Source organism: Arvicanthis niloticus, chromosome 26 (genome assembly GCF_011762505.2).
Source record: "Arvicanthis niloticus isolate mArvNil1 chromosome 26, mArvNil1.pat.X, whole genome shotgun sequence".
In the NCBI taxonomy this organism is placed as follows: Eukaryota; Metazoa; Chordata; class Mammalia; order Rodentia; family Muridae; genus Arvicanthis; species Arvicanthis niloticus.
In genome coordinates this window covers 36616428-36638117 of record NC_133434.1, presented here as the reverse complement: position 1 = coordinate 36638117, position 21690 = coordinate 36616428, and the positions used below count along the sequence as shown (strand labels likewise).

Sequence of the window (21690 nt, the reverse complement as noted above, 5' to 3'; positions counted from 1 at the left end):
TTCTGTGAGACCCTTCACATTATTATTTTTTTTTAATTAAAATAAAAAAATAGAGGGTAGGTGTTGCTGGGGATGGAACTCGCCTTTCACACATGCCAACCAAGCATGTGCTTTACCACCAAACCACACCTGCAGCTTCCGAGAGAATATGTGTTGCCATTTTATAATTGGTTTTGCTGTTCCTTGTTTTCAAGGCAGTTAATTGGGCTTTATGCCATGGCTCACAATCCTAATATGACCCATTTGAAGATTAAGCAGCCAGTGATTGCCCTTCCTCCTCTTTGGGTGAGATGTGACAGTTCAGATCCTGAAGGTACCTGTTGGCTAGGAGCTGAGCTTATCACAGCAAATGACATCATTACAGGCGTTATCTTCTACGTGGTCACTTGTAAAGGTAAGTGCTCTGCTCGGTATATTTATTCACCTAGTTGTCTGTGCTAATCCTGGGCTTCCACATAGGACAGGAGTGAAACGGGAAACGCTGGACCTCGAGTCTGTGCGCAGCAACAGGGAGAGGGCATTGTAGAAACTCACTAATGTCTTATGCCTGCTTTGTTTGGGTTTAATTTAATTTGTACTTTTTAATTTAAAAGACAACCTTTTTGGAAGGAGTGGGTTGAGGCAAGGTTGTCCTTGAACTCTTGAACTTAATTATTCTGTTTCAGCCATAGTATAAAGCCCAGTTATTCATGATTATACATGAATACCACCACATAGATGTTCTTTTTTAAATATTAGTTCTTTCTGGCTTGGCCTAGTCTTAAATACGTGGGCTCAAGCAGTCGGGACTACAGGTCCATACCAGTATGGACCTGTACTATCCATAATTTTCCATAAATATTTGTGGATATGTACATTTGTTCTGTTCCTTTATTGTAGAGTGTCATTAGAGCCCAGTCTTGTCTCAGTCTCCAGAGTAGCTAGGGTTTTAGATGTGAGTGTTTTGTTTTGTTTTAATTAAAAATAAAAACTTTTCATACAATATATTCTGATCACAATTTCCCCTTCCCCAATGTTCAGATCTCTCCCCTTCCCTAACCACCGAACCCCACTTTTTCTTTTTCTATTTAACACCTTTTTTTGTTTGTTTTGTTTGTTTCTGACACAAGGTCTCACTCTGCAGCTCAGGCTGTCCTGGAACTATGTCTGTAGACTAGGTTGGCTTGAACTCACAGAGATCTGCCTGCCTCTGCTTCCCAAGTGCTGGGATTAAAGGCATGCACCACCACCACCTGGCATAACTTTCTAGTTTAACGGTATAATTTGGAATTTAAAAAATCTTTCTTCCCTTCTTCCTTTCTTTTTTTATCTCATGTCCTGTAGCTGATAAAAATTACTCTGAAGATCTGGAGCATCTAAAAACTTTACACAAGAAAAGACATCACTTGTCTGCTGTGAGTATCTGTCTGACTAGCTTACTTACCGGGTGCTTAGTTGGTCTGCCGTCCTCACTAGCAGCGCTCTTCTTCCTCTCACTATGACTAGATGTTCCTCTGTAGTGTCAGAGTATCAGCCAGGGCACAGTTACCCTTGCTATCTGTGGGTTGGTTCTAGGACCGTGCTCAAGTCCTCAGATGTGGGACCCACATACTCTGTATGTACTATGTCCTCCCTCTAGTTGGCTAATGCTTGCAGCTTAAAAGAATTTTTTTTTCCTTTGGATGACAGTGTGGTGTATGGGGCTTTTTTTTCTTTTGGAACAGAAATCAAGGTGATTTTAACAATGGTTTGTTGATGTGAAGTTGATGCTATGATCTCCTGTGCCCTGTCTTCAGGTGACAGCCAGGGGCTTTGCCCAGTATGAGCTCTTTAAGTCTACTGACTTGGATGACACTGTCACCCCATCACAAACTTCGGTCACTCTGGATCTTTCTTGGAGCCCTGTGGATGAAATTCTTCAGACCCCTCCCCTGTCTTCATCTGCAGCTCTGGTAGGAATGGACCCTGTCTTGTCTTTAGGTTGATCAGGCTTCTGAGTGGCAGTTTGCTTGTTTCCTGCTGGTGCTGTGTACTTCCAGCCGTGACATTCACTGGATATTAGGCTGTACCACTCAGAAAGTCTCGGCCGACTTCCACCGAGGTCTCAGAATACAACTAATGGAGGTTTTGCCAAGTAAGCTGAGCTGTCAGTTACAATCCTGTTACTATGGAACTTTACTTTTAAGAGATGATTGCAATCTCTTTGTGTGGTGACTCAAGAGAAGTCAAATTATTTCTGTTCCAGGCACAATGGCACATGCCTTTAATCCCGTCACTCAGGAGGCAGAGCCAAGAGGATCTCTTGAGAATTTGAGGCCAGCCTAGTCTATGTTGTGAATTCCAAGACAGGCAGAGCTGCATACTGAGACCCTGTCAAAAGGAGGAAAGAAGAAAGGAAGTTAAAATTGCTAGCAAAAAGCTAAGCTAAAAATATTTAAGAATAAACCTGTTGAACATTCAGCCAAAAAATAAGAAATGATTAAAGTGGTAAGGAATATGATGAGATAGTTTAAAATTAAGATTCAGCCAGAGCCATCTCTCTTCCAGAGGCCCTGGGTTCTATTTTCAGCACCAACATAACAGTTCTAGCTGTCTGTAACTCCAGTTCAAGGGCATCTGGCACACTCACACACATACATGCAGGCAAAACACCGATGCACATTTAAAAAGTAAATAAAAATTTAAAGGAAAATTATTTTTGGTATTGGAGATTGTGTTTAGTATAATAGGCAAGGACCTATGTCCTCAGCTAACCGTCTTTGTAAGATTTACTTCAGTGATTTTTTTTTAAGGGTTTGTTTGTTTGTTTGTTTTCATATGAATACACTGTAGCTGTCTTTAGACACACCAGAAGAGAGCATCAGATCCCATTAGAGATGGTAAGGCACCACGTTGATTGCTGGGAATTGAACTCAGGACCTCTGGGAGATTAGTCAGTGCTCTTAACTGCTGAGCCATCTCTCCAGCCTCAGTGATTTTTTAAATTATGAGTATGTGCATGTGAGTGCAGATGCCTGCAGAGGCCAGAGGTGTTGGGTTCCCCTGGTTTGGGAGGGAATTAAAGATGGTTATGAATTTCTTTTTTTCTTTTTCTTGTTTTGTTTTTTTGTTTTTCAGGACAGGGTTTCTCTATGTAGCCCTGGCTGTCCTGGAACTCACTTTGTAGACCAGGCTGGCCTCGAACTCAGAAATCTGCCTGCCTCTGCCTCCCAAGCACTGGGATTAAAGGCGTGCGCCACCACCGCCCAGCAATGAATTTCTTAATATTGGTGCTGGAAATTGAACTTAGGATTTCTGTATAAGCAATATTTGCTCCTAACTACTGTACCATTTCTCCAGGACAACACCCCTGTGTTCATGCCAAGCCCTTTTTTCAAAAAAATTGAGGTAGGCTGATACCTGTCTTAGTACCTGCAGAGACCAGCAATGCTGACCCTTCATCTACACTGGCCTTTAATTTGTGACTTCTTGCCTTAGCATCTAGAGTAGCTGGGATTATAGACCTGCAACATCAGGTTTGGCTCTTGTATAGGCCAAGGCATCTGGCCTATACAAGAAATCATATTTTAAACTACACTGTGTATGCACACACCTTTAGTCCCAGCACTTGGGAGGCAGAGGCAGGAGGATCTCTGTGAGTTCCAGATCAGCCAAGGTTACACAGAGAAACCTTGTCTGGAAAAACCACTGAAAGTCTAGGGCTGGGGATGTAGCTCAGTGGTAAAGTACTTGGCCTATATCCAGTCCCTAGACTACATAATGTGGAGAAAAATATTTTAAAAGAATAGGAAAAACTTTTAAAGCAAAAGTTAAAAGAAAAGTATATAAAACAATATGTACAACTGTGGGTGTCAAGTATGTTTTGTTTAAAAAAAAAAAAAAGAAAAGAAAAGAAAAAGTGGGCTGCAGAGATGGCGCAGCGGTTAAGAGCACTGACTTCTCTTCCAGAGGTCCTGAGTTCAATTCCCAACAACCACATGGTGGCTCAAAACCATCTGTAATGGGATCCGATGCCCTCTTCTGGTGTGTCTGAAGACAGTGTACTCTTATACATAAAATAAATAAATAATTCTTTTTTTTCTTTTCTTTTTTTTTTTTTTTAAACTGTATGCCCAGAAGCCTTCATCATATTAACAGTGATTCTTCTGGAGGGTAGGATTATGGGTATTTATATTTATGTCTTTCTTCTCCTGTAGTAGGGATTTACTTACTTGTTTTTAAGGACTTAAGGTTTGTAAAGCTTCTGGGTAGACTACTTGTGTGTTGGTTTAATTAATAGACTAACACACTGACTTATTGGGGACTTTGTTTTCAGTGTATCACTGAGTTTTGAGCTGTTTATTTGAATTTTTTCCACCTATCCTCTTGGAAATTCTCTGAGGAAAGGCAGGAAACCATGTAAGGGAGGCAGTTGTTCTGTCTTTATGATACAGAAGAGGGCAGTAGCCTGATTCCTGTTGTGCATCAGGAGTGCCGATCTGTAAGACCTTGGGATAAGATGCTCTAGTTATGGATTGCACTTAATTTATTGGTGCTTTATAAGATATGCAGTTGAAATGCAAGTCACAGTGACTCTTGGACAGAGAACGTGGGCTGCCAATGAAAACTGATGGTCTTTGATACTTTTTAGAATATCAGAGTTCAATCAGGAGAGCCCAGAGGTTGTTTGAGTCATCTTCACAGAGAACTGAAATTTCTCCTTGTGAGTATCTTTCTAGAATGTCTTTTTCTGAATTACATATTGTCATGAAAATTGCTTCACAATATAACTTTTTTCTTTAAAATTTGCTCTAAATGTTACATTTCACTATACTCTTGACAGTTTGCACAGTTACTTACATGGCGGTTGTCTTCAAAATGAAGGCAGTGCCACTTAGAGAACAGCTACTCTACCTCTGACTTCGCTGCCGAACTGTACGAAGCATCGCCCATCGCCACAGTTAGCTCTGTAACATCTTGATCACTCCTAGGACTGTTTAGCGCTCACTCTGCAACCTTGCCGGTCTCCGGCGACCACTAATGTGCTTACAGTGTTTCACAGCTTTGATTGCTAACAGCACCTAATTCATGGGTCTGCTGCATTTTGTTCATCTTTTCATCAACCGATGAATGTTTCTTCTTCTTTTTTTTCTTTTTTCTTTTCTTTTCTTTTTTTTTTCTTTTTTCTTTTTTCTTTTTTTCTTTTTTTTTGTACTTTTTGGCTATTAGGCATGATATTGCTTGAATGTTTATGCAAATTTTGGGGACCATATATTTTCTGCATCAAAGGTGAAATAATTAGGTCCTGTGGCAACTATGTTTAAACCATACTTTCTTCTACACATACCGAGATTCAATCCTCGTATTTTCTAAATGCTTGCAGTTTTCTTACACATACCTGCTGTCTTTCCCTTCTGCTCTTCTTTTTGTCCTCTTGTCTGCCCTCTTTTTGCCTTTTTAAATTATAGTTTACTTATTTTGTGTATTTTTTGTTATATTTATTTATATATAGCGTATTTGTGCAGAAGGTCAGAAGCCAGCTTGTGACTATCAGTTCTGTCCTGTATGTGGATGGTGGAGATAGAGCTCAGGTCATCAGACTTGGCAGCACGCACATTTGTCACTGAGTCAGCTCACTGGCCCTTCCTGTATTAGTCAGTTACAACCTTCTCACCTTTGTTTGACACACTGTCAAGATGTTGCGTTCTTTTTTCAATAGAGACACTGTGGGCTTTCACACTGCCCCGATCCTTATCGTTTGGACCGTCCTACACATAGCAACATGTTTAACATCCCTGACCTCTGCCAAGTTAAATATCTCAGTCATTCTGATACATAAAGATTATCGTCACCTTTTTCATAGAGCCCTCTGTGTCACCTTTTTCATAGACCCCTCTGTAAGTATGAAGTGATGTCTTTTCTGTTGAGAAACAATTGCTAACCACTTGATCCTGTCAATTTATTACAATGGCAATAGTGGATATCATTTCTCATGTGAAGCAAAACACTTGTGAGGTTTCTCAGTCTTTGCTCTGTTCCTTCTGTTCTCTGCTGTTTGTTCACTCTGGTTGGAGTCATCCTCATGATCTTCCCCTCCTCCTCCCTGCTTGTAGACATTAGTCCCGCTGAGCTGCAGCAGACAGAACCCTCCTGTTATCAGTCCTGTAGCTAGTGTAACCTGTCTTAACTGCCTTTCCATCACTGGGCTTAAATTTTTTGTGTGTGCCTGTGTGTTGTGTGTAATTATATTGTGTTTGGATCAACTTGCTTGTGGTTTCCTTGTTACTTCACCTGTACTGTATCCTGCTCCCAGAACCACATGTTGTTTCTGTGTGCATGGCATTATAGTGGAGAATACTGTTTATAGAACCAGCCTGGTGGGTGTGTATCCCTGCTACTGTTTGTTAGTAACTTCAGCCAGTTACTGAGGTTTTCTATGCCTTAATAAAATGAAGACAGTGGTATCTGCCTCAGAGAGTTGTTGGGATTAAATAACACACTACATACAAAATCCTATGACAATGCCTAGTGAGTGGTTGGCATTCAAGAATTCCTTACCTTACCATAGGGCTGGAAAGAGAGCTCAGTGGTTGAGAGCACTTGTTGCTCTTCCAGGGGACCTGGGTTTGATTCCTAGTACCACATGATACCTAATAACCATCTGTAACTCCATTACTAGGAGAGCCAATGACCTCTTTTGAGTTCTGAAAGCACTAGGCACTATATGTGATGCATAAAACACTCAAAATATGCAATAAAATAAATAAATCCCAAAAAAATTTGGTCTAAAGAACTGCTACCTTAATTGATACTATTAAATATATCCCTATTAATTAGGCTGTGATTTCAGCTAACATGTTTTCTGACTGTTAAACTGTTTTACAGGTTTTGGCTGATGGCATCAGGACTGGTGTAACCGAATGGCTCGAACCTCTGGAAACAAAATCTGCTGTTGAATTTGTGCAGGAATTTTTGAATGGTGTTTGTTTCATAGTTTGTTCTTGTCTGTTGCTTGTTTTTAATTGAGTACATGTGCTTGCCACATGTAGCTATTGGTTGTCTCGTGGCTTTCTATAGCTTTGCGTTAGAATACATTAAAGCTGTGATCTGATAAGCTTGGAGAAAGCTTTGGTTCTAAAATGTCAAAGATAGATGTTATTTTAAAAAACTGTAAGATTGAGTCTGAGCCAAGCCTGGCAGCACAGACCTGTAATCTACATGTAAAGCTATTTGAGAGGACAAGGCAGGAGAACTGTTAACTTGAGCTGTAGGGTAATTTCAGTGTCAGTCAAGGTAGGCAACTTACAGAAACCTTGTCACAAAGTAAAAAAAATATGTAAGTGTTGGGCAAGGTGGCACATACCTTTAATTCCAGCACTTAGGAAAGCAGAGGCAGGTGGATCTGAGTTTGAGGCCAGCCTGGTCTACAAAGCCAGTCCAGGCCAGCCAAGGCTATTACATAAAGAAATACTGTGTCCAAAACCACATTCATGCATGCATGCATGCAGACAGACAGACAGACAGACAGACAGACAAAAGTCAAAAGAGGGCTAGGGCTGGAGCTTGGTGGGAGAGCGTTGCCAGCCATACTTGAATCCCTAGGTTTGATCAGGCTTCAGGGCTCTAAAAAAGAGAATGTTGACATGGAAGTCTGTGTAGCACAAATAAATAAGTAAATGTGTCTGAGACTGTAGAAGAGCCATGGGACGGTGTCTGAGCATCTTCCACGTGCCTGTCTGTCTCGAGCTCCTGCTTGAAGGACAGCTGTCGTCTGCCCTTTGCTGAAGCCCCACTGTGCGCCTCCTGTTCCCATTTGCTGCTTGACAGCAGGATTAGGGTGGAAGTAATACAGGAAGCAGGAAATGAAAATCAACTTAATAAGCCTTTTCTGCTTTTTAGACTTAAATAAGCTGGATGGATTTGATGATTCTACAAAAAAAGACAAACAAAAAGAGGTAAGTAAGCCAGGTGTGATAGTGAATGCTTTAATCTCAACACTTGGGAGGCAGAGGCAGGTGGATGTCTGCGTTCACAGCTAGCTAGATCTACAGAGCAAGTTTTGGGACAGCCTAAGTTACATAAAGAAACCCTGTCTTGAAAAACCAAAAGAAAAGGGGGCTTTTTGTGTGTGTTTAAGGTTTTTGTTTGTTTTAACTTTATGTTGTATCGGTGTTTTGCCTGTGTGTGTGTCTGTACGCCATGTGAGGTCAGCCTGCTTGCAAAGGCCAGAAGGCAGTTGAGATTAACAGTTTCCACCTGATGATAAGGAAATGGGGTCAAAGGCCACTTAATGGATATTCTCATGTAGGAAGGAGATTGAGAGCTTACTTTTAAGTGGTATAGTTTTGCTGTTATTGTTGAGGGTTTGGTTTTTGTCTTGAGACAGAGTTGTGCTCAGGCTAGCTTCAAATGCAGTTTACTCCTGCCTCAGCCTCCTGAGTGCTGGGCTTTATGGATATGTAACTGCCACCATGTCTGCTTAGTTCTTACAGATTAAAACAACTTCAAGACTATTTACTCTATTCAAGTATGTCTCCTTATTAGTAAATGAAATTCTGAGGAAAATGACATTTCCATAATTCTTTGTATATGCTCCTGTCTTCATAGCTTTCAGAATAGTGTTTGAAGCTTGAACTACTTCACTTCTAAAGTAAATAAATGGCGAGTTCTCTAAAGTCTGCTTCTTTTTCTTTTCCAGGAAGTGAACCATGATGCAGCTGCAGTTGTCAGGTCTATGCTGGTCACGGTTCGGGGGGATCTCGACTTTGCTGAACAGCTTTGGTGCAGAATGAGCAGCAGTGCGTGTCCATCGTGATTAAAGGGGGCTTTTTGTGTGTGTTTAAGGTTTTTGTTTGTTTTAACTTTATGTTGTATCGGTGTTTTGCCTGTGTGTGTGTCTATACACCATGTGAGGTCAGCCTGCTTGCAAAGGCCAGAAGGCAGTTTAGATCCTCTGGAACTAGAGTTATAGATGATTGGGCGTAGTGTGTAGGTGCTGGGGTTTGTGTCCTCTGGAAGAGTAGTCAGTGCTCTTAACTGCTAAGCCATCTTTCCAGCCCCTTTTCATGCCTTTTAAAATATAAAACTTAGCTATGTTGCATGAGCTGTAACTATATTTAGAGGAATCAAAACATACCTAAATAAAATTGTGTTTTATATATATATATATATATATATATATATATATAATATTGTAAATATATAACTCATATATAACAATTTTAGATAGATAGACAGACAGACAGACAGACAGACCAAATGTTATTTGGCAATCTGAGCTATATCTTTCTGTCTTCTTTTTTTTCTCCCATTTTAAATCCCCCCCCCACCCCCCCCACAACCCTAACCCCTCAGCAGGGTTTTTGTTTGTTTCTTGTGCATGACATTTTAATCAGAGATGTGGAAATGATTTCTGTGTGACTTGGTTTTCAAGGTGTGGTTTCATATCAAGACTTGGTGAAGTGTTTCACATTGGTCCTGCAGAGCCTGCAGCGTGGTGACATACAGCCGTGGGTAGGTTAAAAACAGAGTGTTTGATAAAACATTAGATCAAACAGTCTGCGTCAACCTTCGGCTCTGCTACCTTCTAGCTGTGTGAACTTGGGGCCCTTTACTTCCCAGTACCTCGCTGCCCTCATCTACAGGGTGAGGCTGGACTCTTCCTGCGTCTTAGTGTTCTGGGGGGTGAAACTGATCTAATGCATGCACAGCACCTGGGGTCTGGCTTAGTATCTATAAGATGTTGGTACTGTTAACTGTTCTGGAAATGATGTTTTCATAGGCAGTTTTGATGGTGACTTGAGATTCTCAAATGTAATATGGCTTCTGAAGCAGTAATACTTGTGTAGAGATCTACCCAGCACTCATGCACAAAAGCATATGTGAGGACCAGGCATGGTAGGACATGCCTGTAACCCTAGTATTTGGTGAGAAGCAGGATGCTCACACGTTGGAGGTTAACCTGAATTCTTAGTGACAACCACTGAGAGAAGCCTAACAAAGAACTGTGCACTTTGCACTTGAAATTTCTGTCACTCTATGAATTTTCCAAATTATGGTTATATTACTTTTACATTGAACAAAAAAGCAAAATAAAAGGTTAAAAGGAGCTTATTAGGAACCATTTTGAATAACTTAGCTACCAGTTCATGATAAAAGTCAGAATCTTTGTAGCGGTGTGAGGCCCTGAGTTTGATCCCAGCACCAGGAACGGTCATCAGTGTTGTGAGGATCTTAGACACAACAAGCACAAGAGCTTGCTCTGGGGGCAGTAGTAGTTGTGAGTGTTTGCAGCTTAGCTATTGAAATGAGATTCTGTGTTTGTGGGGTGTTGGTGAGCATGAACCTGCTGCATACAGTAAGTGCAAACCAGGGGAATCTAGTTTTAAAAAAGAGCAAATGCAGAAGACTAAGGAAAGCAGCAGCAAGGGGCCATTTACAGATCTTAAAGTCAGTCTAATAACTGGTGCCAAAGTGAAGTGTAAGTTGATGGCCCTTTGTAATTTATGAATAATCCAAGTTAGGTTGGGTGTCACAGCTGAAAAGTCACTTTGTCATATACATGTCATATACATGGACCCCGAGGAGCAGAGGTTGTGCCTTCAGTCTGCTTCATTGTGAGTGGAGACACTGGTGCTGCAGTCACAGAACTCTTAGTTTTAAGGCCTCACAGGCCCAGCTCTGACTCTCTGGTAGAATTAAGCACATCACTTATACCTTCCTTGGCTGCTCTAGATTTTCAAAACACGAGTGAAGTAGGAATTGCTTTTCTTTTTCTTCTTGGTTTTTTTTTTTTTTTAAATAATGGGGTATCCAATTGGCTATGTAGCTGGGGATGACTGACTAAACTTCTGATACACCCACCTGCCTCCTAAGTGCTGCGACTACAGACAGGTACCACCAACTCCCTGTTCATCCAGAGCTGGGGATGGAGCCAGAGCTTTGGCACATGAGGCAAGCACTCTAAAGCCACATTTCTAGCCAGGAGTGGCATCTTAGGAACTCAGGTAATTTGGGAGATTTTGTTGAAAGAATATATAGTGTCAGGAGACTGAAGATGGATGATTCTAATTTTGAACTCATAGTCTTATTTTGCCTATTACATTTATTTATACTTAAATTTAAGAATGTGTAAACTTTTTTCTATTTCTAGCTGCACAGTGGGAGTCACAGTTTACTCAGTAAGCTCATTCAGCAGTCTTACCATGGGGCCATGGACAGCGTCCCTCTCTCTGGAACTGCTCCACTGCAGATGCTTTTGGAAATCGGTTTGGACAAACTGAAGAAAGATTATATCAGCTTTTTTGTCAGTGAGTTCTTTTTCCAACTTAAAAGCTTGAGAAACTTGTCAGTTGCCATCCATAACTATTCATAATTTTTTACCTTCCTAGTCCTTGTCATCTGGCTTTACCTCTCTGGTTGGCTCTGATACAATCATTTTCCTTTTCTGGGCCTATTTTCCACTTGATAAATACAATCGATTAAATAGAGCTGTAGTGTTTTGGTTTTTTGGCTTTTAGATATGAGTTTTGTTTGTTGTTTGTTTTAAAATGTGGTGTGGTGGGGCACCTATGAGGACACCTGGGTGTGGAGAGCACCTTGCTGGAGGCAGTTCTTCTACCATGTGGGCCCAGGCTCTAGCTTAGGTTGTCAGGTTTGCTGGCAGGCGCCTTTACCTTCTGAACCTGCTGTCGCTAGTTAAAAGATTTTTTTCAATACTTCACACTTGATACTTTGTTTACTAGGGTCAAGCTATGATCAGTTTTAGAATAAGTATTAGTATGAATTTATAATGTAATTGATGACCTATTTGACTTGATCACCTTTTTAATATATGAACTACAAATGTTTTTCTTAGCTTCTTTTATTTTTAAAATTTTACTGGAAAATTCCTAAAGCTTATTTACATATGTTTTTCTTGATAGGTCAGGAACTTGCATCTTTGAATCATTTGGTGAGTTTCTTTCTTTACGTAGTCATAACAACACACAGTTGCTAAGTATCTGTAACATGCCAGCCTCTGTTCTAGGTCCTAGGAAGCACAGCGAGCTAACTGATGCTGGCTGTTGCTGCTCCTCAAAGGAAACCCGAGAGGTGCCTGTCCCAGCCAGTCCCTTTCTCTTTGTATTTATGCAGCTGATGTGTGGTTTTGTGTCGATGCACTGCTGCACCGAGACTCTTACCTAGATTGTCAGGGCGTCTCTAAGGGCGCAGTTATTTTATGTCCTCTTGGCTCACTTGAAGGATTATCTGCTAAAGGAGTTACGACATTCTTTACTGTACTGGCTCAGGACCAGTCTCAGGTTCTACAGAACGCTCGCAGCGCTTATCATGGATTCTCCCCACAGCATGACAGCTGACTTCAGGGGGACAGTAGGTGGAAGAGCATCTCCTTTCCTTCTTGGTCTTCTTAAAGGCTAGCCCGGGAGGGTTTTTATTGTTTTGTTTTGTTTTGTTTTTTAAGACAGGGTCTCACTATGTAGCCCTGGCTGTCCTGGAGTTAGTTTACTTGTAGACCAGGCCAGTCTCAAACTCAAGAGACTCACCTGCTTCTGTCTCCCATATGCGGGTGATTAAAGCATCACCACTACACCTGACTCTGGGCAGGATTTTATAAGGAACAGATGATAATTGCCATATATATTAGATTATATATGAGCCTAGAACTTGTAAACATGATGTGGTTTTATTGCCATAACTAGGTAACAGACTATGCATTAATCAATAATACATATAACGATAAATATAAATAGTATTATATATAACAGTATATAACATATGCTATATATTACATTGTATAATACATATTGTATATTTTACATATTATTAAACAGTGCATAGCCTATTAGTATATATGCTAATATATTATGTATTAATATTATATATTATTGATTAATGCATAGTCTATTAGTGGCCTAGTTGTGGCAATAAAACTACATCATGTTTGAAAGTTCTAGGTTCACTCAAGAGGAAAGAATTATACAAAATATACACTCCAGGAAGCTAGAGTCTTGGCTGCTGTCAAAGTCTATTTATCATTTCCACTGGATTATTAGATTGGATCTCAGAAATAGGACTGGGCCGGCCAGTGGTGGCGCACGCCTTTAATCCCAGCACTTGGGAGGCAGAAGCAGGTGGATCTCTGAGTTCAAGGCCAGCCTGGTCTACAGAGTGAGTTCCAGGACAGCCAGGGCTACACAGAGAAACCCTGTCTCGAACCTCCGCTCTCCCCCACCCCAATTAAAAAAAAAAGAAAAGAAGAAAAGAAGAGAAATAGGACAGGAAAGTTCAACCGTTTTTGATACTGGCTTCGCTTGTCAATTTTTTTCTCCAAAACCCATGGCACTGCACCAGTGACCTGTTGAAGGGGAAGGTGTCGGGCACTCGGGGAGTCTCTTAGACTTGGGTTCACTAGGCGAGGGTCGAGGTCGAGTGTGCTTGCAGGTGAGCCCCGCCGTCCTCGGGAGTGAGCAGTGTTGGCTGCCCACGTGTCCTCGGTAGTCAGGCTGCCTGGATCAGCTTTTCTAGGAGACTGTGTTATTTGTGTCCGGCATTCTTACAGAGACCTTGGTTTAAGGCTGATGGTGAAAGGTTCTGTGCCGTCATTGCCTCCTTCCCCATTGCCAAGCGTCCAGAGTTAGCGGTAGAGGGAATGGCTGCTGCTTCCCAGCATTCTGCTTAGTCTTTGCTTTCTTCCTCTCTCTCTTCCTGTCTTCCAGGAATACTTCACTTGTCCATCAGTGACGACCCAGGAGCAGGTCTCCCGTGTTCAGAAACTCCACCATATTCTTGAGATATTAGTCATCTGCATGCTTTTCATTAAACCTCAGCACGAGCTGCTCTTTTCTTTGACACAGTAAGTATTTTTTCTTTTTGTTTTGAGACATTGTCTCATTTGCAGCCCGGGCTTACTGGTGTGAGCCATCACTTAGCTACATTCTCAGCTTAGTATGTTTTTGTCTAAGAAATCAATCTATATGAATTTTTCGAAGTAAATGAGATTTCCTTGGCTAGAAAGAAAACGTTGTCTTTAAGTTTTTTTTGCAGAGGATGGAAGGTGGGTGTGGGGAGGTGCTGTTTGTCACTATTGTGGCTCTGAATTCGTTCCTTCTGCCTATGTCTGGTTAGTGTCCATGTCCCGGTTAGTGGTCAGTGTTTTCCTAGACTAGAAAGACTTTGTCTTTTCTGATAGCTCTTATTCCCAAAAGCAATTGTTTTATCTTTTTAGATCCTGCATAAAATATTACAGACAAAATCCTCTTGATGAGCAACACGTTTTTCAGCTGCCAGTCACGCCAGTGGCTGTAAAGAGTTTGTATCAGAGGTAAGCAACTTAATAGTTACATTGTACCTTATGGGCAGTTTGGGGCCTGTTTCCCATCGGATTTCATGACCCAGTGTGGCTTAGCCTGGTGTCCTGGTCCTGCTTGACCATGGCCTTTCCTGTTGCTTCTTCCAGAATTCATGTCACTTAAGACTTTTGAGCCTCTAGTCTTTGTTCTGTTAATGTATAGTTCTCTCACAAAATCTCGGGTGAAATAAGAGAAGAGATGACAGGCTGAGAGACAATGATGAGTCTATACAGGCACAGCGCGACCAAGGGTGTGGCTGTGAGCGTGAGAGAATTTTAGCCATGCACTCTTGACGTGCCAGTGCTGCTCTCCCTGACAGTTCACTCCTCATGTCTGCTTCTTGAAGCTTCTGTCATTCTAGAAGTTTGCACCATCATACCCAGTGATCAGTTGATTTTTGAGACGGGGTCTTACTATGTCACCGAGTGGCTTAAAATGTTGTTGTCCTGTTTCCACTTCCATAGTAAGTGCACTGCTGAGTCCAGCTACTAGCAGCCTTTTCATTTGCCAATTTAAATGAACATGTTATAGACAAATTGCCTTTGCCTGGGTGTGGTAGTGCATGCCTATAATTCTAGGGCTCAGGTGGGTACCTCTCCTGAGTTCCAAGACCAGCCTGGTCCACACAGTAAAGTTCTAGGCCAGACAGAACTACAGACTGAGTCAGTGTCCCAAAAGGAGAAAAAGGGGGTTGGGGATCTAGCTCAGTGATAGAGCGCTTGCCTAGCAAGCACAAAGCCCTGAGTTAGGTCCTCAGCTCTGGGGGACAAAAAGGAGAAAAAAGAAATCAAAATAGGGGTGGGCAGCATAGCTTACTTAGTAAATGCTGTATGATCTGAGTTCCACTCCTGGAGCTCACTTACTTGGTTCAAAGGGAACTGGCTGACCTCACATGTGCACCCTAGCATGCCTGCCATGGCACACACACCACCCATGGACCTCCTCACATGTGCAGCCTAGCATGCCTGCCATGGCACACACCACCCATGGACCTTCTCACATGTACAGCCTAGCATGCCTGCCATAGCACACACACCACCCATGGACCTTCTCACATGTGCACCCTAGCGTGCCTGCCATGGCACACACACCACCCATGGACCTTCTCACATGTGCACCCTAGCATGCCTGCCATAGCACGCACACCACCCATGGACCTTCTCACATGTGCACTAAATAAACAGGAAGGTGGGTGGGTGGGTGGGTAAATGTTTACAAAAGTGTGGGGTTAGAAGATAGCTCAGCTGGTAAGAAAATCACCGCACAGCTCGTTTGTTTGTTTGTTTGTTTGTTTTGTTTTGTTTTGTCTTTTCGAGACAGGGTTTCTCTGTGTAGCCCTGGCTATCCTGGAACTAACTCTGTAGACCAGGCTGGCCTCCAACTCAGAAATCCGCCTGCCTCTGCCTCCCAAGTGCTGGGATTAAAGGCGTGCGCCACCTCCGCCCAGCTAAACAAACATTTTTAAATGCTACTCTTTTATAATGCTGTTTTTTCCTCTTATGTTTTATCTTTCAAATGACCATTGATCATGTAATCACCAAACCTCACTCTTGTTCCTTACTTTATCTCTTAAATAATTACTAATCTTGACTACCTCGGTGCCACCCCTCATCCCTGCACTGTTCGTTCTTTCTTTCTTTGAGGGAAAATAGAAGGATGAAACGGTTTCACTGTTTAAGCTTGCCTAGAACTCTGTGTGTAGCTCATGCTGCTCTTAAACTTGGAGATTCTCCTGCCTCAGCCTCACGTGCTAGAACACTACCACACTTGCTTTGCACAGTGTTTCTCTACTACTGTTTATTTATATATGTGACATATTTTTAGTTTATGTTCATTAGTGTTTTGCCTGCATGTGTGTCTGTGTGAGGGTGTCAGAAGCCCTGGAACTGGAGTTAGAGACATGAGAGCTGAGTGTGGGTGCTGGGAATTAAACCCTGGTTTTCTGGAAAGAGCAGCCAGTGTTCTTAACTGCTGAGCCATCTCTCCAGCCCTAGACTATTACTGCTTTCTAAAAAATTTTGTTTTTCTTTGAAATGTGTGTTTGTTTTTGTCTTTCCCCTTTCTTGACTGTCCTTTTCCAGGGCAGGGAGTATGACCTATTTATATCTCTACTCAGTGCTTGTCACGTAAGGATGTCACTGAAGGACTAGAAGGAAGGAAGGAAGGAAGGAAGGAAGGAAGGAAGGAAGGAAGGAAGGAAACAGCAGTTGTTTCATTACTAGTAGTTTATTTATTTATTCATTTTCATTTTCTTTTGGTATTTTTTTCTTCAGTGAGAAGCCACAGAAATGGAGCGTGGAACTCAGCAGTAGTCAGAAGAGGGGGAAGACGGTGTGGCAGCTGAGTGACAGCTCCCCTGTGGACCATCCCAGCTCCCACAGGCCTGGTAACGACCATCTGTGGTCATTGAATCTCTATGGGAGGAATCATTAAGGTCTTTTCCTGAACTGTAGGTATAAAACAGACTGTAAAAGAAAAGTTGACTTTTGTGCCATCGTGAATTTTAGAAGTATAATACTCACTAGTGAGTGCTTATTATTATTATCCTGGATAAAAGAATCTTTGCTGGGGCTGGCTCAGTGGTTAAGAGCACTGACTGCTCTTCCAGAGGTCCTGAGTTCAGTTCCCAGCAACCACATGGTGGCTCACAACCATCTGTAATGGGATCCAGTGCCCTCCTCTGGTGTGTCTGAAGACAGCGACAGTGTACTCACATACATAAAAATAAATAAATAAATAAATCTTTTAAAAAAAAAGAAAAGAAAAACAAAACCCTTTGCTGAATAAGGAAAGAAGGAACAGTGGAGAGGTCAGTGCTGAGATGGGAGTGTTAGCTCTCTCTTGGTACTGTAATCCTGGTGACAATTCCTCCCTAATGCATTTTCTGCAGCTAGAATAAGTAAGGGTTGGTGGTTCTGGTATTTTCTCAGAGATTGCCTGTGTCAGTATCTTAGTTCTTCTTGTAATTAGCTCCTCCCTGGCCTCTTCAGTAAGCACCTGTGAAGCCCTTATCTTCATGCATATTGATTGTGATGTCATCTCTTATTCATATGGGCCTTAAGTGGCCACATTGAAATACTACAAAGATTTTCTGACAGAGTAGAAAATTTCAGATTCCTTAATCAGCCACTGGTAGGAATATAAGTGGTTTTATATTCTATTTGATACTGTCTTAGTATCTTTCATTTTACTCTGATAACATACCCTAATGACAGGAACTTAGGGAAAAAAGGTTTACATTGGCTCATGGCCCAAGGTGGGGCAGTCAGGCGTCAGGAGCTTAAAACAGGCAGCCAGTTAGACCTGTGTTCACACTCAAGAAGCAGAGAGCGGTAGAGGAGTGCAGGGTGCTGCCAACTTCCCTTCTCCACCTGTACCATCCAGGATCCCTGTCCAAGGAATCAAGATGGGCTGACCACATCCCTTTACATAAGGAAATCTCTCAGGTACGCTCAGATGCCCAATGATTCTAGATTCTGACGATTTGAAATTAACACCAGCCAAGACATCTCTACCACTGCTTGGCCCCGTCACCATATAATTTCTGCCCTACTTTGCTACTAATTTATACCTTAGTTTCTTTTCCCGTTACTTTGATAAAATACTCTGACAGAAGCAATGAAGGGTCAGTGGTTTTATTTCCTCACAGATCTCCACCCACCGTGGTAAGGAGGTCCGAGCAGAGCTGCCTGAGTAGCTGTGGACAGAAAGCCCTTACTCAGCAGGAGGAGGCAGTGCCTGTGTGCTCCTGTCAGTTTACTCTCCCCACTTCAAAGCTGTCCAGACTTCCTAGCCCAGGGATGATGGTCTGTCCGTACTGGGCAAGTCTTCACACTTCAGTTAACATGATTAAGACAATACCCCACAACATGCCCACTCCTGTTTCCCAGGTAATTCCACCTGTCACAGATAGATAAACATGCAGAAATCATTAAACTGAAAGACTTTTTCCTGGAAGCCATAAATTAAAATCATGGCTTGTGGTTTTTTGATTGTTTGTTTGTTTTGTTTTGTTTTTCAGACTTATTTATTTTATGTATATAAGTACACTGTCGATGTCTTCAGACATAATCAGGGAACATCAGATCCCGGTACAGATGGTTATCAGCCACTATGTGGTTGCTGGGAAATGAACTCAGTACCTCTGGGAAAGCAACCAGTTCTCTTAACCACTGAGCCGTTTCTCCAGCCCCCATGCCATGTGTCTTAAGTATGATACACAACTTAAAATCTAAAGAGAATTACAAATCAGCTATGTGGGGGTCAGAAAGATGGTTCAGAGGTGATCTTGCAGAATAATTCCAGTTACATAAAAAAGAGAAAAATTTCTGTATAACAAGAAAAAAGTTCAAAGGCCAAGCAACAGACATAGTAAGCTAGAAAATCATATTTATAGCATGTGTTCAGAAGAGGAACATGTCCTAGTATACTACAAAAAAATCTTTGAGATGACTTGAGGCAGATGGATTGTTATGTTTGAGGCCAGCCTTGACTATAAAACAAGTCCCAGGACAGCCAGGGCTACACCTGGAGACCCTGTCTCAAAAACCAAAGCATGCATACATGTGTGTGCACATATGCACTTAAAAACTCAGCGGGAGAAGCTGGGTGGTGGTGGCGCACGCCTTTAATCCCAGCACTTGGGAGGCAGAGGCAGGTGGATTTCTGAGTTCGAGGCCAGCCTGGTCTACAGAGTGAGTTCCAGGACAGCCAGGGCTACACAGAGAAACCCTGTCTCGAAAAAAAAAACAAACAACAACAAAAAACCTCAGTGGGAGAACCATGAACAGTTTACCCAAAAGGAAATTCAGAGACCATCTGAAATGTAAAAAGTGCTAGGAAGCTGGTGTGTTAGGCCATGCTGTAATCCCAGCACTCAGGAGGAGGAGCAGGAGGAGCAGGGAAGCTGAGGTTAGGGTTAGCTCAGTGGTTGGGCACTTGCCCACATGCACCTCGACTTCTTGCCAGCACTGAGATACACTTGGGGACAGAACAACAGGAACCGTAGCAACAAAGTCAGACAGGTGTGCAACCCTGGGTTACATAGTTTCAAGATTCTAGGCTAGCCTAAACCACAGAGTAAGATTTTTCTTTTCTTTTCTTTTCTTTTCTTTTCTTTTCTTTTCTTATCTTTTTTCTTTTCTTTTCCCTTCTTTTCTTTTTTAAATAAAAGTATAGCTGGATATTATAACGCATACTTGTAGTTCCAGAACTTGGGAAGTAGTTTTAGGACCTCAGAAGTTCAGGTCATCCTTGGCTACATAATGAGTTTAAATTAAGGCCAGCCTAGCCTACATGAGACAGTCTCATCCTCACCAAAATTAAACAAATAAACCAGTGGAAGGTAAACATTTGAGAGATTAGATGTTTTTCATTAGACTGAACACTTAAGTCAAACCTAACTTTCAATCTATCTAGTGGGATTGTGCTCCTAAGTAAAACAGTCAGGTGGTGGTGGCGCATGCCTTTAATCCCAGCACTTGGGAGGCAGAGGCAGGCGGATTTCTGAGTTCGAGGCCAGCCTGGTCTCCAGAGTGAGTTCCAGGACAGCCAGGGCTACACAGAGAAACCCTGTCTCGAAAAAACAAAACAAAAAAAGTAAAACAGTTGACATCAAGACCAAGAAGACAGACTTAGAGAGCAAGCACACTTGGGCTGCGTGCAACAGAGAATCATGTTGGAAGTCATGGGGTAGACAATCAAGTGTCCACCTGAGAGCAGTCCACCAGTGTGCTCAGCAAGTGACAGTAGTGATGGTAAAAACATGGAGGTCACAAAGGAAGTGGACACCGTCCCTCTAAATGCTAGCTGCCTGCTTCCTTGAAGCACAGTAGTCATTGTTTGAGAGGGTAGAGAAATGAGTGTACATTTAGCCATGAGGCTGTAAACTCTGCCTGGAGGTGCTGGCGCACACTTTTGATTCCAGTACTTGGGAGGCATAAGCAGGTGGGTCTCTGAGTTTGAAACCAGTCTGGTCTACATAACAAGTTCCAGGAAAGTCAAGGTTACATAGAGAAACCCTATTTTAAAAACCCATAAAGGGGTTGGGGAAGCTGTAAATCCTAAGAATTTCTTTTCTAAAATTATTTTACAGCATGATTCAGAAAAGACACTTGTTGAGCTTTAAGTGGAGACATAAAAATTAATGTAAATGTAGTTGGTTCCTGGGGAAGGTGGCTCTTTGTTTGTTTGTTTTGTTTTGTTTTGTTTTACTCTACTTTGAATGTTAAGTTGTTTAGTCAAAGCTTAAAACATCAGGAAGGGATGCTATAGGAATAACTGCCCCAGCTGACAGGAGGGGATGCTATAGGAATAACTGCCCCGGCTGACAGGAGGGGATGCTATAGGAATAACTGCCCCGGCTGACAGGAGGGGATGCTATAGGAATAACTGCCCCGGCTGACAGGAGGGGATGCTATAGGAATAACTGCCCCGGCTGACAGGAGGGGATGCTATAGGAATAACTGCCCCGGCTGACAGGAGGGGATGCTATAGGAATAACTGCCCCAGCTGACAGGAGGGGATGCTATAGGAATAACTGCCCCGGCTGAGTTTCGACAGATAGATTCTTTCCAAGCGGAAGTCAGGTGCCATCCACACTCCTCAACTGCTGTGTTGTGGTGAAGTCAGTGGAGAGTTCTCACTGGCCTCATTGTCTTTCTGCTTACAGAGTTTTCTGAGTTGACACTGAATGGCAGCCTGGAAGAAAGGGCTGCCTTCATTAGCATGGTTACCTGCAGCCAGGTGCACTTCAAGTAATGCGCACTGAGGGTCCTTGCGAGGTGTCTTCTCTCAGGTATGTTGTGATGAGCACCTCGTGTTTTAGCTATTTCCACATTGTCAGTACCACATCCACACATCAGAAATGCAACTGTTCACCAGGCAACCCTCAAGGGCCTACCAGGTTATCACTTGATTTTGCAAGTCTCCAATGCCTTTGTACCTCTTGTTGGCCACTTAATAGATCTACTTAACTCTAGAATCAAAGAAATCTTCAATCTGTAGTTTGATTTCAAAATCATTAATAAAAGAAAAAATTATATATAGAATCCCCCCCCCCCCCGCAACTTGATGTGAAAAGCAAAGTTTTGTTAGCAAACAGCTTTCCTCAGCCACATTTCATTGAGCCCTAAATGTAAACACCTTTTTAAAAAAAATATTTGATTTTTAAAATCAAAAAAACACCACTGAGCAGTGGTTGTGCACGCCTTTAGTCTCAACACTCAGGACACAGAGACAGGCGGATCTCTTGAGTTTTGGGCCAGCCTGGTCTACAGAGACAGCCAGAGCTACACAGAGAAATCCTGTCTCTATAAACCTAAAAAATAAAATCATCTTACTTTGAGTTGATATTATCAGTTAAAAGGATTGATGGGAAATC

General features: G+C 42.1%; 1 protein-coding gene across 2 annotated transcripts in view; it reads left to right on the top strand.

Moving 5' to 3' along the window:
- The window catches only part of Zwilch (zwilch kinetochore protein), a 28994-nt gene extending 7895 nt beyond the window's left edge, over positions 1–21099 (top strand). For both annotated transcript variants that reach the window (XM_076925746.1, XM_076925747.1), the window contains 14 exons: positions 195–394; positions 1324–1394; positions 1776–1931; positions 4610–4681; positions 6844–6937; positions 7858–7913; positions 8657–8756; positions 9392–9471; positions 11111–11267; positions 11883–11911; positions 13677–13813; positions 14186–14281; positions 16583–16695; positions 20980–21099. In XM_076925746.1, the coding sequence (XP_076781861.1) occupies positions 195–394; positions 1324–1394; positions 1776–1931; positions 4610–4681; positions 6844–6937; positions 7858–7913; positions 8657–8756; positions 9392–9471; positions 11111–11267; positions 11883–11911; positions 13677–13813; positions 14186–14281; positions 16583–16695; positions 20980–21068 (1450 nt within the window). In that variant the 3' untranslated portion in view covers positions 21069–21099. The remainder of the gene's footprint in view (positions 1–194; positions 395–1323; positions 1395–1775; positions 1932–4609; positions 4682–6843; positions 6938–7857; positions 7914–8656; positions 8757–9391; positions 9472–11110; positions 11268–11882; positions 11912–13676; positions 13814–14185; positions 14282–16582; positions 16696–20979) is intronic.
- Positions 21100–21690: the final 591 nt, after the last annotated feature.